The sequence below is a fragment of the Protopterus annectens genome, chromosome 1.part1 (assembly GCF_019279795.1).
Source record: "Protopterus annectens isolate FY-2018-M chromosome 1.part1, PAN1.0, whole genome shotgun sequence".
NCBI lineage: Eukaryota > Metazoa > Chordata > Ceratodontiformes > Protopteridae > Protopterus > Protopterus annectens.
This window is the reverse complement of record NC_056726.1, coordinates 1,824,205,903-1,824,228,545: the sequence shown is the minus strand read 5'-3', so window position 1 is coordinate 1,824,228,545 and position 22,643 is coordinate 1,824,205,903. Positions and strand designations below refer to the sequence as shown.

The 22,643-nt window shown below is 43.1% G+C and overlaps 1 protein-coding gene across 1 annotated transcript in view; it reads left to right on the top strand.

The window, feature by feature from the left end:
* Window positions 1-22,643, top strand: part of OSCP1 (organic solute carrier partner 1) — a 789,745-nt gene that overhangs the window by 373,479 nt on the left and 393,623 nt on the right. Inside the window, exon 4 of the mRNA XM_044084814.1 lies at window positions 1,808-1,888. Within this exon, the coding sequence (XP_043940749.1) occupies window positions 1,808-1,888 (81 nt within the window). The remainder of the gene's footprint in view (window positions 1-1,807; window positions 1,889-22,643) is intronic.

Here is a 22,643-nt window from a genome sequence, read left to right as displayed (position 1 = left end):
AGTTCATCTCACAGCAATCTCTAACTTTCATGTGGGGTTTCAAAATTCTTCCCTGGCATCCTTTAAACTGTGAACAGCCTTTTGGAAAGGTACAATTCTGCTAAGATCCCCTTATAAAGACCCCATGCCACCATGGGACTTAAATTTGGTACTGTAAGCCTTAATAAATTCTCCCTTTGAACCTGCAGATAAATGTGATCTTAATTTTTTTACCTGGAAATCTATCTTTTTAGTTGCAATTACATCTGCTAGAAGAATTTCAGAACTTCAAGCATTATCTTCTAAGCCTCCATATTTGATTTTTTCATAAGGATAGGGTCACATTACATACCAATGCTTCCTTCCTTCCTAACGTGGTGTTAGAATCCAGCTTTAACCAATCCATTAACCTGTCAGTATTCTTCCCAAAATATACAAATAAAGGGAAATGTTTGCTGCAAATTACTGTGTGTTCATAGAGAGTTACATTTTTGTCTACACAGAAGAGCTTAGAAAGATGGATCAATTATTTGTTTCCTTTGCACATAATAAATTGGGAGAATCAGTTACAAGGTAACTCTAGATGGCTGACAGATTGCATCTCCTTTATCTGTTACAAACTGAATCTCCCCTTACCAAAACCATTAAAGGCTCATTCAACCAGATCTGTGGCAACTTCTGATGTTTTCCTGTCTAGAGCTTCTATGGATGCTGCATGTGCAGCTGCAACTTGTTCAAATCCCCATACCTTTATCAGTAATTACAAACTAGATCTGGTCTCAAGGGGAAGAGCAGCCTTTGGCTTAACCATACTCAGGAATATCCTTCCATAGAGTTCACACAAGAATTTAGGTAGCTGGGGACCCTGTCCCATTAGTTGAGGAATGAATGAAAATTGACAACATGAGATAAAGAAGTTACATACCTAACATAACGTTACATCTGTGTTGTTCATTTTCATTCTTTCTCCATATTTCATAACTGACTTCTGGAGGAATGAGACAATTCAGGACAACCATGTCCTTTGTATTGAACTCCAGTTATGGAATTGCTTTTGTAGTTTTCCTGTCAAGCTGCAAACAAGATCTGAGGGATGTTAGGGGTGGTGCATTATGGGTAGGGAAGGAGCTTGAGTGTTTGTTGGAGGCCATGAGCTAGTAAAATGGCAGAGTCTGATACAAGGATTGGATCCAGTCCCATTAGTTCAGGAAGAATGAAAATAGACAACACAGATGGAATGTTATGGTAAGTACATAACCTTTTTTGTACTACAGTGGGCAATCTATTAGTAAATGTCCCAATAACTTAACTAGACTGCTGAGTAAAAGATATAGGAAAGACCATTTCAGCAAATCACAATACTAAGGGGCTATTTGTGCACTCTCACACAATTTTTATTTATTTTTCCAAAGGAAGGGAATGTCTTATGCACCTCTTACTGTATCCCAAGGAAAGGAATGAAGTTCCTTTATTAAAGCAGTGGTTCACAAAATCAGCTAGAATCAATAATAAATCACACAACTGATATGCACATCCCGTGAACAAATAATATAATATGACAGTATAAGATTGTACTTTATGAGAAATGTCTTGCAGGTCTGTGTGACGCATTACATGAAACAGATTTTGTCAGCAACTAACAACTACATAGCTGACCTAGTTTGCCCCTTGTTTATTGGAGAGGCATATGCCAGTCCTGTTTATCTAACAACTTATCCCCCCAAACACATGAACACATGCATCATAAGGATGACCTTATACCTGTACCTGTATGGAAAGTAATTATAACTGTAAGGTTATGTACTTTTTCCTTTTTTTTTTCCCCTAGATGTATAGTTGCCTTCCTGCTGGAGAGTTTCAGCTTATTCGACAAACATTGCTCATCTTCTTTCAGGACATGCATATTAGGGTAAGTTCCATGCTTACGTACCTAACATTATGTTGCTTCTTCTGAGATGCAGCTCTTAACTTTGCTACAAAGTGCATTACTCACTGGAAATCTTTCTGTAAATAATTCTTCACTGACAGTGTCTTAAAAGTATGCAGATTCCCCAAAGCAGCAGTCCCATCTAAACCAAGCATAGTTAGAGTTTGTACAACATTTAAACAGAAGATTGTCTCTGCTAAACAGTTTAATTGTTCCAAGCCTTCTGCCCAATGTCTGGAGAGTTAATATGCTTTTATCAGATTAACATGTTTTGGTAAACCTAATGAAAATTCAAGTACAAGGTGACTGCAAATTTTACTGAGTCCCCAATCTGTTGTAGAAGGTGATAAATGAAAAATTTAACTTGATAGTAATTGTATAGCTGTCAAAGGTAGAATCATTTTTGTTGGCTGATGATACTAACATTGAAATGTTTACTTTTCTTCCAGTACATTAAAGCAGCATTGTAGAAAGTCAGTGTTTAATTGCAAGGTGCTAAATGCAACTTGCTAAAATATAAATCGTCATATATAACTGATTAAGTACACGGTTCACAGAATATACAATATCCTGGACCAATCGCTCAACAGGTAGCATACTTGCCTTTAATGCCGTAAAATCTCCCTGAGTTCAACTCACACACTAGCTGCTTTGATATTTTCAGCATAAGGGTGAGTGCTGTTCTCCAGAGTGTGCCATCATTCAGAAGAGACAGGAAATCATGGTCCCTTTTTGCCTGAGTTGGTGGTAGCTCAGGTGCGTGTGCAAGATCCCACAGCACCTGTTAGTAGTTTTTATTTATTTTTTTATTAAAACATAGTATTTATTTTACTTTTCTGTACTGAGAAAGTCTGTTTGGGTTAAAAAAATCTATTCAGAGAAGGCTTGGGGGAAGTATATATACACCTACACATGTATATGCATATGTATGTTCACACACTGTAACAAATACTGATATGTCTCATACCCCACCCTTCATCTCTTTCCTCTATGAATAAAACTTAATTTTCTTCAAAACATATTTTAGGTTCCATTGTCATCCTGAATAAAATCACTGTTGCAGTATTCTTGACATACGGGTCGTCACCATTGATTTCTGCAAAAACAAAGAATACCACTCCTGTAAACTGTGCTTCTGTAAAATCCAACACAAACAAAAGAAAAAAAGAGCACAGTGACGTTCAACTTTTTATTAAAACGATAATCAGCAAAGCTTTCGAGTTCCCCCTTCCTCAGTGCTTACAATTGACTTCTGGCCAGGGTACCAAAGATTTACCTTCCATACGTTGTTCATCTGAGGCATGGTCTCAGCTCATATAAGTGGGGGTATGTAGATGGACATACATATGTGAATCCTAAGACTGTTTCATCTACTAGATGCAGGTTGTGGATCCTCAGACTGTTCACTGTTGGGCCATCAGTACCTTTGCTTCGATCTTTTATCTAAGTAAGTGCCCCATTGGGAACCTTCCTTTTTATCTTATGATATTTTGTTTGAAAGCTGTAGATATCGGCTAGCAGGAAAAGTGTAAGTGCAATAGACAGATTCCATCCTGGGACTTCCATACCAAGTGTCTTTTTTTTGCCTAGGCCTGGGAACACTATCACAAATCTTGCTCAATTTGCCAATCATTTGTTCCATAAACCCTTAGGTTGAGGCCTTCTACTGTCAACAGCTTTCTATAGACCTAGCTTCTTAAATGTTCGATCCAGTTCAAGATGGCTGATTTTGCATACTTGTATGTCCCTCTGCTGCTGTAGAAAAAACTGAAGCGGCTTCCATTGTAGCCGGTGAGGTTGAAGAACCCACTATACGTCAAGCTACTTCTCAGTTGCCCACTACTGAGACCCCCTTGGAGGACAGTATGGGTCCTGTAGCCCTGCAATCTGCTGATGCATTCAAGGAGCTGGTTCTTATCATTTCCAAGGGACTAGATGGCATCCATCAAATTTTGGTTAGGGAAGATATCCCTGCCTGTCTGATAGAATCAGACAGGGTTCTGAACCTCTGCATTTCATCCAGGCGGGCATCATGCCTAAAAAGAAAAAAAAAACAGAAGACTAGGCATGTGGCCTGTCCCTCACCAGCTAGGGAAAAGGACTGGATAGTCTTCTCAGAGGGGTTGTTCAAAGCTATTATGTCTTTGAAAACATCTTACTTTGGGTCTCTGCAGCTGCAAGCTACTCCTCAAAAACCTACCCCAGTTTCCTCTTCTTCTAATGAGAAAAGGACTACAACTCTGACCATTCTATGACTATTCTTCACAGCTACATTCACCAGGGCAAATCTCTTCAGAAGAAGAGGACACCCTCTCATCAGATTCCCCTACTGAGGAAGCTTCCTTTGGGGAGACTATATAGTACATGATGAAACACTTATAATGGCAATCATCACAAGACTCTGATGTTCAGAAGAGGTATTACACTCTTGGAGATGGTTACCCCTACCCCTTCTCCAGTCCCTCCTGTCCTTGAGGCTTTACAGGACACCTTCGAGTCCACCTCTTCTGCATTTCATTCTGAACCACCAGCTCCTAAGAGATCAGACAAGCTTTACAAGGTACCTAATGACCTTAAGTACTTATACAGTAATCCTGTGGCAGACCCTTTTGCAGTAACTCTTTCTTTAGATAAGCCCTCCAAGCTTCTGCTATGCCAATGCCCTACCAACTAACAACGATAGTAGGGCTATGGATAGATGGGAAAAGAAAGAAAGATTACAGCTCCCTATTGAAATGTCAACACTAGAAGTGCAGAGTGCTGATAAGCCAAAAAAATACCAAGAAAACAGGAGAAGAGTGAATCTCAAAAATTGCTTTCCCTCCCACACTCCCCAAACGTATATATGCCAACTCTAAAGATCACTATACCCCAGAGAAAATGGAATATTCTGACCAGTCTCCTCTCCCTGTAGTGGCTTGGAGATTGTCTGAGGATGCACACTAGTACGCCCATCTGTATACCCCAGTGCATATTAGATGAGGTCATGCATCAGATGTATTACCCAGGGAAGGTAAAGCTTTGGTACACTGGACAGACATCAGCAGTGACAACCCATATGTCAGGAATACTGCAACAGTGGTCAATAGGACATCTACTGTTGCTATGAGATGTGCTTGCATTCATATGCTGCAATGTTCATAACATGGGGAGTCTGCCTCTGGCAGACTCTTACATCTGGCCAGTATACCAAAGTCTAAATGCCAATGCAAGGTACATGCGATGGGGCACATCATTCAGAGTATGTCGGTCATAAAGAGACGTCTGGTATAAAGCGGACATCAGCACATACCTACCTCAGAATTTTTCTGCCACCTGTCCGATTGTCAGCTCAGTAGTCACTCGCCAGAGAACTCACATTTGTGTTTCAGATAAGTACCCCATTGTTTTTTTTTTTTCTTTTTCCTTTAGCTACTGTGTTTTTTTTTTTTTGTTGTTGTGAGTACATGTCTGCTAGGAAAGGCAAGTGTCAGTGTGGAAGGCAAATTCCACATAAAGACTCCCACTAACTTAGCTTTTTTTGGTTAGGCCCAGACCACGATCACACCTCCTGAGCAATCTGTAAGACCTTTGTTCCTAAAACCCTTTGTAGGTGTCTAGCATCCCTTAGGTTATATTTAGAAAATGAGCACCTTAAGTGCTTAGCTCAAGACATGGAACCAACGTCCGGCCCTTCAGAAGAGCCGCAATTTAAGAAGGACAAGAAGCCTCTGTATTTTGGGCATCCCACTCAAGGCTGATGTAGGCCCAGAGGCCTCTGCAGAATCTGTAGAGCCTCCTTTGATGGGTAGCACTGTGGAAGCTGTCAAGGTATCTGCAGGCACGTCCCAGAGGGATTTGCAGCCATCCAATTCATGTGCCAAGGGGAACCACAGCTGGTTATTTCTGAAGGCCCATGTGGAGTCACTCAGAGTGTTGTACACAAAGATGCTTCTACAGATGTTGTGGAATGCCCCCTGATGTTAGGCCCATCAACCTTTCATCACCTGGCTCCTGAGGCTCCAAAGAAGAAGAAGAAGAAACTAAATACTAAACGTTTTTCCAGTTCATCAGAACCAGGCTTCTGATTTAACTCCTGACTGGCAGGCCTTTACCCAAGGCCTCTTTAATGCCTTCATGTCTTTCCACCAGAGTTCAGCCCCTTTTTTCCTGCACTGGCCCTTTCCCCTTCTACCCCATTGAAGAGGCCTTCAGAGGTTGTCTCTTCTGAGGAGAAGGATTCGTCAGGGGATGAATCTCTGGATTACTCTATTCAAATTGGTTCTCCTCTAGGTTGTGCCTCTCCAAAGGAGGAATGGATTCCCCTGGGGAGGATGTTTCCTTTGGAGAGACCATTTTGAAGATGAAGGACTTTTTAAGTGAGATTGCTGCCAGGTTTCTGAAATACAGAAGAGGTACTATGACCTCCTTCAAGTGGAATCCCCTAAACCTTCAGCCATCCCTCCTGTTCTGCCAGCCTTCTTGGATGCCTTCACTGCAGCTTCCAAGTGCCCAGATTCCCAGCATCCAGCTCCCAAGCACCCAGACAGATTTTACAGGGTGCCTAAGGATGCTAAATTCCTTTTTAAGGCACATTCTGCTGAACCAGCTACTATATCAGTGGCAGCAGATAAAGCTTCCAAGCTCTGGCGTTCCACCTCCATGCCCCCCTCTGATAAGGAGAGCAAGGTCATGGAGAGACTGGGGAAGAAAGTGTATAGATGTTATGTGATCCTATCTCGCCTACATTCTGTACTGATGGGCTCGGAGCCGATCCCTCGGCTCCGACTCGGCACGCTTATGCTATAGAGCGAGGCCTCTTATTGGCTGAGCTATCTTTATCCCAGGATGCACCACGACTAATCCCCCAGATCTCGTTTGCTGCTTACAAAGCTTAGACATGGTCTCAACTTGGCTGGGCTAAGTACTATTTATTTAGGCTTTTTCCTGTCAGAAATTTGCTTGATTTAAACCCAAAAGCTGTTTTAACAGCTATTGTTGTTATATTGTTGTTGTACGAGCGTGCATTGGTAGTTTTGGTAAAGGATTTTGTGTTTTTTCCTGTCAGGGAAGGTTTCCCGTTTAACTTAGAGGGGCCTTCCCCTGTTGTTTCTACTACCTTGTTTTTTTGTGTGTGGGTCAAGTACCCGTTTAAGTTAGAGGGTCTTGACCCTCTCTATCTCTCTTCTTCTGTAGAAAATTGTTTCTTACTGTATTTAAAAAAAAAAAAAAAAAAAAAAAATATATATATATTTTATTTTTAAAGTTTAAAATATTAAAGTAGGGATATTTTACTTGCTGTAACCCTTCTTTTTGATTGTAGACAACTGTGTTTGACTTTTTGGCTATGTCTAAAGAACACAAACCCTCCGGGTTTAAGAAATGCACGAGGTGTGGTTTCAAAATGTCCATAACGGACAACCACTCCTCGTGCGTCTATTGCTTAGGCGCCAAGCACCTACAAGAATCGTGTAGCGTGTGTCACGCCTTTTCATCAAGAGTCCTCCAGGAGAGGAAGAACAAATTAATCCTGAAAGGGTTAATCAAGCCATCCTTCGAGGAGGCTTTATCTTCCTCTCCTTCTCCTTCTAAAAAGAAGAAAGCGTCGGCTCCGACCAGTCAGTCGGAACCGACTGCAAAAAAATCTAAGCAGACTTCTCCATCGGCTCCACGGACTTCGGAGCCGAGGGCGGAACGGTCTGCCTCGATGCCTCCAGTCTCGACCCCTCTGGTTTCGGAGCCGAGGACTGGAGCATAGAGAGGCGGGTCACCCTCATCGGCTCCACTGATATTGGAGCCGATAAGGGTTACCGGCTCAGACTCTTCCCCTTCGGAGCCGAAGTCCTTATCGGCACCGAGGGAAATTACCTTGAGATCTCCCTCGGAGCTGATAGTGGTAGAGTCCATTCGGAGCCGGTCCCCGAGCCCTTCGGAGCCGATGGAGAAATCGGTTCGGGCCCGATCGGTATCCTCTAGATCATCCAAGATGTCTGATTCGGACATCGACAGGGTGCTCCTTAGACTCTTCCAGTCTCCGGTGTTCCAAAAGCTAGTTTCGGCTCCAGCCCATTCGGCTTCGGAGCCAATGGTCCACTCCCCTACTGTGGTTCCTCCTCCAACAGCTTCGGCACCGTTGGAGCCGGCACTGATGGAACCGGTGGAGGTTTTAGGGTCGGGCCCGACCCTTGCTCCAACTCCGGCTCTTGGGTCGGAGTTCAGTACACGGACTTCTTCCTTCGGCCCTGGGGGGGAGGCTTCGGGATTGATGCTTTCGGTCCCAAGTCTCCCTCTTGGTGCGTCGGCGGCGGGAGTGCTGTCCACTGTCGTGGCCATGGAGGTGGGACCCTCCCAGGATTCTGGTGGTCCCGCCTTCAGGGCTATGAGGAGTGCATTAGCCAAATCTTCCTTGGCTACCTCCACGGTTTCCCCAGCGCCTTCCCTGCATACGGAGACTGGGTCTTTGGCAGTCCCCCTGTCCTTAGACAGCGGAGCCCCCGGGCCTCAGGTTACCCCAGCTGGGGTTTCTCCCCCTCCTGGAGGTCCTTCTGAAGCCTCTTCGGAAGAACCCCCCAGGAAGAGATCGTGCAAGAGGAAGCACGTTGACTCCCCTGATGAGTCTCTGACATCAGACACTGATCTCGATGATGCAGAGGGGTCCCCTAAGTCGTCCTCGGATGATGTCTCCTTTGCAGACATCCTGGAAGCCCTAAAACAACGAGGCGGCTGGCAGTCCAAACCTCCCTCTGCTGATGAGTCAGTGTTCCTGAAGGCCTTCGGGGCTCAGCCCTCCGCCTCCTGGGTGTCTCCGCCCTTCGATGAGCTCTTGGATTTGATCTGTCGAAGGGCGTGGGAACACCCAGACTCTGTGGAACCGGTGCCTGCTCGTCCGAATAAGTTCCTCTCTGCACCCCCTGAAAAAGAATTTCTAACTAAAGGTGTGGCTGTAGATGCTTTGGTGGTGGCATCTGCTACCCAGCAAGACGTAGCAGAGGCTTCGACGTCCGTCCATCCTCCTAATAAGGAGTCTAGGAGCATGGATTGGTACGGCAAGCGCACCCTCAGTTCAGCGGCCTTTACATTGAGGTCCTTGAACTGCCTTACGCACTTTACCAGATTTCAGAGGGATCTGATTAAAGAGTTATCCGATACCCTCTTGGGTAACCTGCCTGAGGAGCTGGCCCAGACGGTTGGCTCTCAGCTGGCTACAATGTCGTCCATCTCGAACTCGTCCATGAGGCTCATTTCTTATGCGGCCGAAGGGGCGAGTAGAGCGGCGGGTACAGGCATTGCTCTACGGAGACAAGCCTGGCTCCGCCTGTGTCATTTCGCGGAGGCCTTCAAGTCTTCCTTTGCCGACGCCCCCTTTGATGGGTCCTCCCTGTTTGGACCCAAGGTAAAGGACACACTAACCCGCTGTGAACAGGAGGGTAAGACTCTGACTGCCGTAGGGGCACGATTTTCCACTCCCTTTCAGCCTTATCCCAAGGCTAAAAGAGGAGGGAAGATGTGGTTCCGTAGATCTCAGAAGCCTTACCCCTCTCAGCAGGAGGATTCCCCTTCCAGAGGCAGAGGAGGGGGAAATTCTTCCAGAAGACGCCGTCCCAGAGGCAGCAGAGGCCCTCACAATACTGGAGACCGCGAGTCCTTTCATGGCTCTTCAGCCTTTCATAGTCTCTGAGGGATTGCCCGGCTGTGCTTCTCCGGAGCCAGTCGGGGGTCGTTTCTCGAAGCACCTAAAAGCCTGGGAAGGTATCACTCAGGACCGATAGGTGCTTCGAATTATCGCCGGAGGTTACTCCATCCCATTCTCTCATCCCCCCTTTCAGTCCAAAAAAATCCCGGACCCGCCACCCAGTCAGCGGGATACTGCAGCCTCAGAAGTTTTAAAGCTGCTGCAAAAAGGAGTCATCCAACTGGTCCCCGCAGACCAGATCGGATTAGGGACTTACTCAAGATTCTTTTTGGTGCCAAAAAAGACCAGGGACTTGAGGCCCATTTTGGACCTCAGCATCCTAAACCGTTCAGTCAGAAAGTCCAAGTTCCAGATGGTCACCCTACAAACCATTCTCCCATTGCTGGAGAAGGGTGTTTGGATGTGCTCCATAGATCTCAAGGACGCTTATTACCATATCATGGTACATCAAGCGTCCAGGAGACATCTGCGCTTCAGCCTAGGAGGCAGTCATTTTCAGTTCTGCGCGCTGCCCTTTGGTCTCACCACAGCCTCCAGGGTGTTCACCAAGTGCTTGGCAGTCGTGACTGCTCACCTGAGAAGTCTAGGATTCCAGGTGTTTCCGTATCTAGACGACTGGCTCCTAACTGCCACCTCCAAGCATCTACTACTGCGGAGCCTACAAGCCACTGTATCACTGGGCAACTCCCTTGGAATCACCTTCAATTGGCCAAAGTCTGTGTTGCTGCCATCTCAACGAATAAGATTCATAGGGGTAGAGATAGACTCAAACCAAATGCGGGTCTATCTACCTACAGACAGAATTCAAACCATACAGACTCAAGTTCGAGCCTTACTTCCCAGGTCCAAAGCCCCAGCCAGAATGGTCCTGCAGCTATTGGGATCCATGTCTGCCACGGTTCTTCTAGTCCCCTTGGCAAGGTTGCACATGAGAATCCTCCAGTGGCTTCTTTCAGCTCAGTGGTCCTTTCAGGAACTCCCTCTCAGTCACCTCATATGGATCACGGAATCTTGCAAACGGGACCTTCGCTGGTGGCTAGTGCCCTCCAATTTGGATCAGGGACGACCCTTTGTTCTACCTCCTCCGGCGGCCACTTTGACCACGGACGCCTCCCAGATGGGGTGGGGGGGGCATTCCCTGGGCAGGTCAGTCCAAGGCAAATGGCACCCGGAAGAGACTCTTCTTCATATCAACATCCTAGAAATGAGGGCAGTACTCCTGTCCCTTCAAGCCCTTCACGATTATCTCCCTCAGGGCGTAATTGCTGTTCACTCAGACAACATGTCAGTTGTCTGGTACCTGAACAAACAGGGAGGGACCAGATCCTATCCTCTTTGCAGAGAAGCCATGAGAGTTTGGGAATGGGCAGTCTCGACCAAACGCTTCCTAGTGGCTACTCACATACCGGGCAAGTCCAATGTGATAGCCGACAGATTGAGCAGAACCATCCTCTCTCCTCACGAATGGTCTCTGAATATGACAGTTGCAAGTCAGATTTTCAGCGAATGGGGAGTTCCGTGTTGCGACCTCTTCGCGACTCCTCTGAATGTGAAGTGCAAAGAATTCTTCTCCCTAACCCCGGCTCCGGGGAAGAGCCCCATGGATGCATTAGTCCATCCTTGGCCCACCGGCTTGCTTTATGCCTTCCCTCCAGTTCCTCTCCTTCCCAGGGTGATTCAAAAGGCATCTCTCTTGGGGAGCAAAATGATCTTAATTGCTCCTTACTGGCCTTGTCAAGTGTGGTTCCCCTATCTTCGGAAACATGCTCTGGAAGGTCCATGGTTCCTGGATCACGTCCCAGACCTACTGGTTCATCAGTTGGGACTATTCCACCAGTCCCTACACACCTTAAAATTGACGGCTTGGCTCCTCCTCTTCCGACGATAGTCAGGAGTCATACATTGGATCCAGATGTTGTGCACATATTATCTTCGGCCCATAAGTCTGCTACAAAGAAACTGTATTCTAGCAAATGGAAAAGATTTGCTATTTGGGCTCAACTCCGGGGTCTGGACCCCATTTCTGTTCCCGTGGCAGAAGTACTAAAATTTTTGACTTCTCTTTTCAATCAGGGCTCTTCAGTTTCTACCATCAAGGTACAATTGGCAGCAATTTCTAATTTTCATGAATCCATAGACCCACCCTTAATGAGCAACAGATTGTGTAAGACCTTCTTGAAAGGGGCTGCTCTATTAAGACCTCCGATTTCTCATCCTGCACCTCCATGGGATCTCGATATAGTGTTACGCCTTGACTTCTTTCCCCTTTGAACCGGCAGCTACATGTGATCTAAAGTTTCTATCATGGAAAACAGCATTTCTGGTGGCCATTACTTCTGCCAGAAGAGTTTCAGAGATTCAGGCTTTGTCAGTAAAACCCCCGTACTTGGTTTTTCACAAAGACAGAGTATCCCTCAGGCCAAATCCTTACTTTGTCCCTAAAGTTTGTTCTAGTTTCTGCTTACAACAATCGTTAGAGCTTCCAGTTTTTTTCCCAAAATACTCTAACAAAGCGGAATTCATATTCCACACACTAGATGTCCACAGACAATTACGTTTTTATTTAGACAGGACCAAACAAACAAGGAAAACAGATCAGTTGTTTGTATCCTTTGCAGACAATAAATTGGGCAAAGCTGTCACAAAGGTCACTATTGCCAAATGGATCAGGGACTGTATTACTCAAGCTTATTTTTATTCTAACAAAGAGCTTACCACCTCTGTCAAAGCTCATTCTACAAGGGCTATGGCTACTTCGATAGCATTTCATTCTAAGCTTGCCATTAGTGACATTTGTGCTGCAGCTACATGGTCCTCCCCGCACACTTTTATTTCCCACTACAAATTGGATGTGGCATCTAGAGGACGAGCTTCATTTGGTTCCACAGTGCTCAGGAGTGTTTTCCAATGAGCCACCCGGGATTTAGGTGCTAGGGACGCTGTCCCATCAGTACAGAATGTAGGCGAGATAGGATCACATAACATCTTTTAGTTATGTACTCACCATAACTTTAGATGTTTGGGATCCATCTCGCTACATTCCTAATAACCCACCCTCCTTCCCCCTTCCTTGGAGATCAGAGGATATCAGAAGGTCCGAATCCTGTTGTTTCGTCTTGAAACATCTAACAATGTTATATAAACAAGTTGTGCATGTGGGCATGAATGCGGACAAACAAGATCTGGGGGATTAGTGGTGGTGCATCCTGGGATAAAGATAGCTCAGCCAATAAGAGGCCTCGCTCTATAGCATAAGCGTGCCGAGTCGGAGCCGAGGGATCGGCTCCGAGCCCATCAGTACAGAATGTAGGCGAGATGGATCCCAAACATCTAAAGTTATGGTGAGTACATAACTAAAAGTTCTGCAACCTTGTCCTTTTAGGGCAATGAACTGTCAGATGCACATGGCCAAATATTCCCTGGCTCTTATAGCAGATACAGTGAAGCTCCTGTCAGAGCTCCCAGATTCTCCCACCAAAGCCAAACTTTCCACCATTCTTAATTCCTCTTCCCAAGTTACTAGGCACTCCATCAAATGCAGTTATGATGCAGTGAAGGTTTCAGCTAGTGCTGCAGCTATGGGGTTGGTCCTGAGAAGGTATTCATGGCTTAGACTATAACCCTTACTGGATGATATCAAAGCTAAGCTTATGGCTGCACCTCTGGATAACAAAGCCTTATTTAGTGGTGCAGCTGCAGAGCTATTTAAAACTCTTCAGGAAAAGGGGAAGAAACTCCAGGATTTAAAACATTTTTTTCTCTCCCGTATTCCCCAGTTCCATAGAAACTACCCAGCCAGAACTCCCTTTGTTAGGAAGGCAACTAAATATCTTCCACCCAAAGGTAAGAGGGATGCTAGGAGACATGCTCCATCTAAGTCTGCTTCTTCTACACCCCTCTCAGAAACAGCCTTTTCTGGGCAAACCTGGCAGTCTGTGACTACCAGGTACCAGATCCATCCACCCTTTTTCTTCACCTTTCTGTTTCCCTCCCAGCTTGGAAACAGATAACCCAGGACTCTTGGGCCCTTTCCATAACCAGCCAACGTTATTTCACAGTGTGGAAAACCCCACCTCTCTTCAAGGGAATCCCACAACCCCCTCAAGACCAATTGGAATTCTTCCCACTAGTCCTCTCCTCTCTTTTTTCTCAGGGCACCATCCAGGAGGTATCACCCAACCAAAGGGGAAAGGATTTTACTCCAGGATATCTCTGGTCCCAAGAAAGGATGGCTCATGGTGGTCCAGACCTTTCCCATTTCAACACCTTTCTAAAAGTCCCTACCTTTCACAAGCTGACTCTACCTACTCTGCTCCCACTTATCCTACCACAGGCCTTCATAGTGTCATTGGACATAAAAGATGCCTATCTTCACATCCCCATTCACCAACGGTTCAGGAGATTTCTTCACTTTTTTGTGGCTTCCTCTCATTTTTGTGCTTTGCCCTTTGGTCTATCTGTGGCACCGACTGTATTTACAAAATGTTTAGCTCCTGTCATAGCCTGCTGCAGACTACAGGGCATACAGATATTTCCATATTTGGATGACCTACTGCTCCAGCTCCATCTCCAGATACACTCCTGGACAATCTTTCCTGTACACTGTCCCTTCTGAGAGAGCTAGGATTTACTATCAATTTCGAAAAGTCTTCCCTGACCCCTTCCCAGCAGCATGCCTTCCTGGGGTGCAGGATTCTAACAGGCACAATGATGCTTGTTTACCCCCAGAAAAGATCCTGTGTCTTACATCCTTTTTCCAGGACCTAATACTGCTTCAATCTCTGACCGCGAGGGAGTTCCTGTGCCTCCTGGAGTTCATGCCCTCAACTATTCCAGTGCTTCCCTTTGTCAGACTGCATGTGAGGAAATTTCAGTGGTTCCAGAGAACGGTTTGGGAGCAACACTCTCCCCCTCTGGAATTTGTTGTCCCCCGCCTACCCTGTTTGATAAAGGAGTTAGAGTATTGGATTCTGTAGGTCTCCATAAATCCAGGCCTACCCCTTCAACCTCCTCCACCCACCCATGATCTGTACATGGATGCATCAGACACAGGCAGGGTGCAAATCTGGAAAACTGGAAGGTCAGGTATGTGTGGTCCCCACCTCAGACAAAAGAGCACATTAACATAAAGGAAATGAGAGCTTTGATCTTTGCCCTCAAAATCTTCAAGTCCAGGATTTCACCAGGGGTTCTAAGGTGGTTCACAGACAAAACAACAGTCCTCTGGTACATCAACAAGCATGGAGGGACAAAGTACTATATCCTCTGCAGACTAGCATTATATGCCTGGGAGATAGCCCAGCAGACTCAGGTTTCCCTCCAGGCTATTTACATTCCTTCTACTCAGAATGTGATGGCAGACTCTCTAAGCAGGTCCATGACTCAATCCCATGAGTGGATGTTGGGATGTGTTTCTGGACCTTGTCTATCATTGGGGTATTCCTCAAATAGATCTTTTTGCCTTCCCCATGAACAGACAGCTTCCCAATTATTGTGCCAGGATTCCACATCCTGGTGCATGGGAGGTGGACACAATATCTTTTCCATGGGAGGGGATGTTTCTGTACTCATTCTCCCCTTCCCACTTATCCAGAAGTTACTGCTGAAAATTCAGTGGGAACGATCAAAAATCTTGCTGGTGACCCCCCTTTTGGCCAAGATAGCATTGGTTCCCCCTTCTTCATTTAGCCAAGGGCAATCACCACAAGTTATCCCACAGGATGGCCCAACTCACACAAGACAAGGGAACTCTAATGCATCTACAAATGTTGACCATAAACTTGACTCTGTGGATGATAGGGCTTTAATTCCCTTTAGACACCTTTATACTAAGGATGTGCTACAAGTTCTGCAGGAGGCCAGAAAACCTACTACTAGAAAATCCTATGTCTCCAAATGGAAGCGGTTTTTCATCTGGTGTCTCAAAAATGCTTACAACCACTGTCTGTAGAAGTTCCAGTGGTTTTGTCTTACCTGTGTGAAATAAGACAAGCCACTCTTCATTAATTTTCAGTCAAGGCACATTTGTCTCCATTTCTGCGTGTTTCCTATGTCTCCTCCTTTAGCTTCCAGGTTGGAAGTCAAGCTGTTCGTAAATGTAGCCCTTCACATTAGACCACCAAGGAAACCAATGTCTCCTCCTTGGGATGTCAGTTGTGTCCTGGAAAAACGTACCTAGCCCACCTTTGAACCAGCAATGTCATCCTTCCTGCAACACTGCATATGGAAACAGATCTCCTAGTGGGCTATTACCTCTGCCAGAAGGGTTTCTGAGTTGCAAGCCCTTATGGCCTCTTCTCCCTTCACAGTCTTTCATAGGGACACTGTTTCTCTTCGGACTAACCCATCCTTCATGCCCAAGGTGGTTAAAGAGTTATCCCTGAATCAGACTGTCAACCTTCTTACCATCACTCCAGTTCTCCAGTGAGAGGATTCTCCACAGCTTGGGCATTCATAGACAACTCGGGTACTACTTGTGCAAAACTAAGCCCATCTCTATGTCTGAGAGATTGTTTGTCTCCTGTCACCCAAGAGCCCTGGGCCAACCTGTTTTCAAGCAAACTGTTTCCTCATGGATTTCTAAAACCATTTCTTTCCATTACTCAGCCAATGTAAAGGGCCTGTCTTCTCCTGTAAGGGCACATTCTACAAAGGCAATGTCCTCGTCTGGGGCCTTCTTTAAAGATTTGGATACATTCTCTATCTAGGAGGCAGCTACGTGGTCCTCTGTTCAAACTTTCACCAAGCACTATAAATTGGATATTTCCAGGTCTAGGGCAGGGTTTGCAAGAGCTATTCTCCATGGCTTTGTGGAAAATGTTTCTGCTCCCAGTTCCTCCTCTGCATGAGCTCTGGCATTCTCCCTCATGTTATAAATACTGCAGCATATGAAAAGAAGGACATAGAGTAGTTATGTAAAATCTTACCATAACCATAGATGTCCTTTTCTTCTATATGCTGCAGTATTGCTTCCCCCCGCCTTCGCCCTGACACTTGCCTGGTTATATGTTTCTCACTTTATCTGGCTGGTACATTGTGGCATTCAGTTCTGAGATAGGTATGTGCTGATGTCCGCTTTATACCCGATGTCTCTTTATGACCGATGTATGCTGAATGATGTGTGATGTCATATGTACCTTGCAGTAGCATTTAGACTTTGGTACACTGGCTGGATGTATGAGTCAGCCAGAGTTGGACTCCCCATGTTATGAATACTGCTGCATATAGAAGAGAAAGACATCTATGTTGATAGTAAGATTTTGCACAACTATTCTATCTTACACAACTGTATATTCATTATGGAATAGTCGCACAGATCTCTGCATAAGAAAACAGGTAAGAAAGTCCTACTAATCATGTCCAACTTATCTCTTTTTGTAATGAAACTTCTCCACAATATCCCATACAGTATCACTTCCAGTCTTACATTCTTAAAATATACTTTTTATGTATTTTCACGGTTTCTTTCCAGAAGATTGTAACACTGTTTGAACACATATTCTATTGTCTTTTTTATCTTGCAATTATATTTTGTGCTTAATACTCTCTGTTTATATTTCATGTGTCCAAAGAAAGCCTACAAACAAAATCTGACCAGTCATAGATAAACTTAAATCTACTCTGTCTTCTACAAATACTTTTCTTTTCTATTCCTTCTAATCCTTCCCGTCCATCAAAAAAATAATAATAATAATTTCCCTAACTAATTAACACCATAATATTGTTTGCACCTCTATAAAACTAATATCAATCTTAAACACACATTATTTCCTTTTTTAATCAGTCTGTATTGGTACCTATGTTTTCTTTCTTTTTCCTTTGCTTATATTTTCCTGTAATTATAGATATTTATTTTATTATATTTGCCATCAACCCATTGAGCTAAAGCTTTTGTAGCAGACACTGTAAACGTAATGGTAGTCATACCTCTCAACCTGGAAGTATCAAAAATCTGGACAAAGCCCCATAAAAATAGGTACAGATCTGTACACTGATTAACATAAAATGTGCATACATAATTATGTGACCCCACCCACTTGAATGATATTGTGGGATAATTGAAGAGCAGACAACTAAAATATGGCCCCAGACCCTCTAGTAAATGGTAACCATTTTTTTTAAATGTGTTCACTGGGGAGAGAGATTATGATGAATTAGGATTTTGTTTTTGGTGACTTGCAGCATGTGATAAAAGTAGGGCAAACAAAGGTAGGCAATATTCTAATTTTAGCAAAAGAATATTATAGTTTGCTATGACCTCCAAAAGTCACTCTCTATGACCTATTGGTCAGTGGTATAGCTTGAGTTTGTGCCGCCCGGGGCTGTCTTTGAGTTTGCTGCCCTTCCCCCCTCACAAAACCATGGTTGAATGGGGCCGTCATACACAGCCCTTCCCCCTGCAGCCATTCCAGTGTCCTATTACTTGGCAATTTCACCTCATTTACCATAAACACTAATGTGCATACTGCTTTACTTCTACAATGATTATTTGGATTTCATTTAAAACTTTTATTTTACATTTTGTAGCACAAACACCAATAAACATGTGCTACACAAGGCAATACTGTCTCACAATGAAAATAGACTTATAGCATTAAAACTTTTATTTTACATTTTATATATATACATTTATTGCTATGATGGCTTAGTGGTCAACTACTGTGACTATAGTGTACAGGGTCCTGAGTTTGAGACTTGCAGAGGCAGTTTATTTGATAGCTTAGTACCTACCTATGAACCTATAGAAACCTTGGCGAGTGGATGGGTAACAGAAAATACACCCCTGGGATCACTTCATTGGCTCTGCTTGACAGAGGATCAGTTAATTAATCAATGGGGCAGTGAAAGCCGACACACTCTGGCTAGGCTTATAAATGCCGTTGGGCAGATAGCCTAGTACCTACCTATGAACCTGTCTGCCCCGGACACTCATATTCAAAGAAAATGCACAAGTCATCTAAATAATTCCACATTAAAGAGATCTGTAACTAATGAAGAGGTTGCAGCTAGCAAACAACTTTAGATTTCATTGTTTCATCTGCAAATAAAGCACCTACTGCCCTTGAAGAATAAATTGCCTATGTTACATTAAGAAATGATGAGCTAGTAATATTACAATTGGGAATGGATATCAAACTGATAACAGGGTCATAGTTATGAGATATCTCTGCCAAAGTGGATATTCTCAGGAATGCAGCATCCACCCTCTTTAAAAGTAAAATACAGTACAGTATTAGCAAATCATCTACATACTGTGGGACTAGAACCCACAACCTTCTGCATCAAAAGCAAGTATACTACCTGTTGTGCTACTAGCAAAATAGACTTGGCATAAGCAGCACTAAACCTTTCTCCCCATGAAGAGCTATGCAGCACAAAAAAATCTGGAAAAAGCCAAAATTTATTGGGGGGGGGCAGAGGCCCAAAACCAGGGACGCATTTTAAACATTCCTTGTATAATCTTAAAAAGTTGCTAGAGTAAGACCACACATTTTAAGAGGAACGGACCTAAGGTACATGGTTTGAGTCTAAATAACTCTACCAGTTATACCTACCTGGGGTATTTTACACACACACACACACACACACACACACACACACACACACACACACACACACACACACACACACACACACACACACACACACACACACACACACACACACACACACACACACACACACACACACCTGTTCAGATAATGCAGTCCGCAGTACACTACAGATAAAGTGGATCTCAACATTCAATGCAATAGCAGTACAAAAGCCCTTAATAACATTCGACATTCAAATAAAATAATGCAGTCTTGTGTAACAATGACAAGAAAGTTTAACCGTTCGCTTAAAAAGTGCTGTCTGTACAGACCGTTAAGCTTAGTGTTAAGCTGTGTGTCTGTAAGAAGTACTGTGTGCATGGACAGCGTTAAGCTAAAGGTAAATTAAGCTGTCTGCCTCAGTTTCTCTCCTAAAATCACAAATACATTGGCAGAGTAAGTGCCGTGCAGAGTCTGGACCGTTAAGTTAACTTAAGCTGCAAGCTGTAAGCTGTAAAAAGTGCTGTGCAGAGTTTGGACATGCAGACCATTAAGCTAAAGATAAATTAAGGTGTCTGTCCCAGTTTCTCTCGTAAACAGACGCACTTCAGTGCAGAGTGCAGACCAGTGTACGAATTTAAACAGTAACAGTCAGCTTACCTGGAGGAGGAATTCTCCTCTTATAGGAAGATTCTAGGAAGAATTTGTATTGTTCTTGTTTCATTAGCTACTGGGGTTCATATAACTAAGAATTTTGAATTAAAGCTGAGTAGCCTTACAGTTGTTTCATGTTTTCCTTAAGTTGTCTTCTAAAACTGTAAAGTATTTAAAGATCATTGTTATATGCTTGTTGTTGTTGCTGTACTCACATATATAAACCTATTTAAACCAAGTAGTGTAATAGTATGACAGGCATATCAGATCTTCAGGATAGTCACAGAGTCACCTTTATAAGCTAAGTAATCTTATACTGGATCTTACATCACCTTAGAGCTTTAGTGTCCTTGCCGAAAAAAAACTTAATAGTAAAAGAGCAGATACAGGAGGCTTGTCAAAAAGGTTTTTACGATTATATTACCGCTGTTTAGTCTGCAATGACTAAATTAAATAAATGGGGGTCCCTGTGCAGTTAATTCACAGATATCCTGAAGTGAACATTTTATACATTTTCCAGAGATCTGGAAACTTGGTGTGCCAGACAAGCAGTGCTTGGCCTTCCCTCCTTATTTATTGCATTTTGGGTAGTTTTTCTTATCTACAACAATACAACAGACTGTTTTACTATTTCTGATTCTCACTCCTCCACCTTTAAATAGAAAAACAAAAGACTATTGATCTGCCACCTCCAGATATTCGAATATGACCTTGCGATATTTTTAATTTGCATATCATTATGAAAGGAAGGAAGTTTGGATTTGGATTTGTGATCTCTGTGAAAGGGGATGTTCATTTTGGCAGTAAATTATAGAAATGTTTTTAGTGTACGATGATCACTGTGAGCAAACAAGTAAGTGTGTCTTGCACAGTTAGCTCTATCTCCTCTTCCTTTCCACTACTGTCTTCGCTAAGAGCATATGGCTAACATTATAGCTCATGTTCTGGGTTTCAGTGATGTCCAAAAATTTTAAACAGAAAAGGCAGGACTGAAATGTATACCCTCTGAACCGTCCAGTGCTGGAAGAAATTATGCATTGTCTTATAGATGTGCCTGTATACTTGCATTAAATGTTTTTTTTTTTTTTTAACATTCTCCTTGAATACTATCACATCCATATGAATTGGACCCAATTTAAATGAAGACTTGTTGGCTGAGGAACAATTCTGCTGGTAAAAAAAATAACTGTGTCTCAGGAAAATTAAGTGACATGCTATGGTACTTAGCAGGTGTTTTTATGCATATTTACAGTTATATATATATATATATATATATATATATATATATATATATATATATATATATATATACACATACGCTTTACCCGCTCTTCTGCTGCATCCTTCTGTTTAGAGAGAAGAGGCAGAGTGAGTTTGTGTGTGTGTGTGTGTGTGTGTGTGTGTGTGTGTGTGTGTGTGTGTGTGTGTGTGTGTGTCTACAGATTTTCACAGAATATCCAGATTTTTGCATCACGATTTTGTTCTGTTTTTCATAAAATTGTGGTTTTCTAGCAATTTAGTGGCAAATCGTTAGATTGAAGTCAGAAAATAATGACAGATGTTTGAGTTTCAGATTTCATACCCTTCAGAAAATTCATACCAATGCAAGACCTGCTATTTTATTAACTTTCTAAGTTTGTAAGAGCAATATTTAAAAATTGTCCTTATTTTTGGGCCTTCATCCCACTTTTATTTATGGCTTTGTCCAGATTTCTTGCTCTGAGGTTGAGAGAGTATGACAAATGTGTCGGGCCAGAGCCATCACTGTCAGCCGGATACATTTCAAATTGTGACATACTTGTTGTACCCCACTCCCCCATGTAGTGACTTTGGATGTGTCCAAGCAAGGCAAGGAGCAGTTATGCAGTGTAAGTGTGCAGAATGAGTATCCCCCCATCCAAGGTAGACACAAGTACAGATGTGGCTTTTCATCTGTCCTTGACTTTGCAGAATGTTCTGGCTTTCTGTCATATTTTTATACTGTTGATTTATGCTTATTATTCAGAAAATGCTTGTTGTTGGCTGCCTGTTACTTTTATAAAGCTGAATATAAATTATAATTAGAACTGCAGCACAAGGAGAAGTACAGTGGTTTAAATTGAGTGCTGCTTGTTTTTTTTATACTTGATTTTGAGTGGCATTTTCAGTAATGTATTTAAAAAGTAATTTATTTTTTCATGCCTCATAACCTTTTTGTTTCCATCTAGATATTAAGTAAGCTGTCATGTAGTCAATGCATTGAAATATTTTTTTATCCACTTCATTTTGTCTTGATTGGACTCACATAATGACGGTTTGGCAGCGTATTTAAAGTCCCAGTTTTTGTGGTTTTTAGCATAGCTCTGCCCCTTTCTAGTTGGCCACACTCCTTCTCATTAGCCCCACCCATTCTGCTGTCTTCTGCAGCCCCCCCCTTTGATTTGAAGTCACCAGCCGCCACTGGATACATCAAACAGTTTGCAGATGTAATGATTTGTTTTTATCATTTTGTCTAAAATTACTTGGCTACATATTATAATTCTGAGCATTCTATATCAACTTATACTTACATTGCCGTTTTCTAAATTTATTTTTACTTCATCATATGTACTGCATCTTCTTTGTATCTAATTAATTCTTCATACACTCTTCCTTGCTACTGATTTTACTTGCATTGTACTTATTTCTTGTTTTTGCTTATGTGGAGATTTTCTCCCCAGGCCTCTGCTGAAAACGGATCTGTGTCCAGTCAGAATTTCCCGGTAAACAAATGTAAATACATAAAGTGCAATTAAAAAAAAATCTTTATTTCCATTTCACCAAGATAAATATTCCCTAACTTTACCTTTTCACACACAGCTATACTTTTCTTTTCATTTAGTTACAACCATACATATTT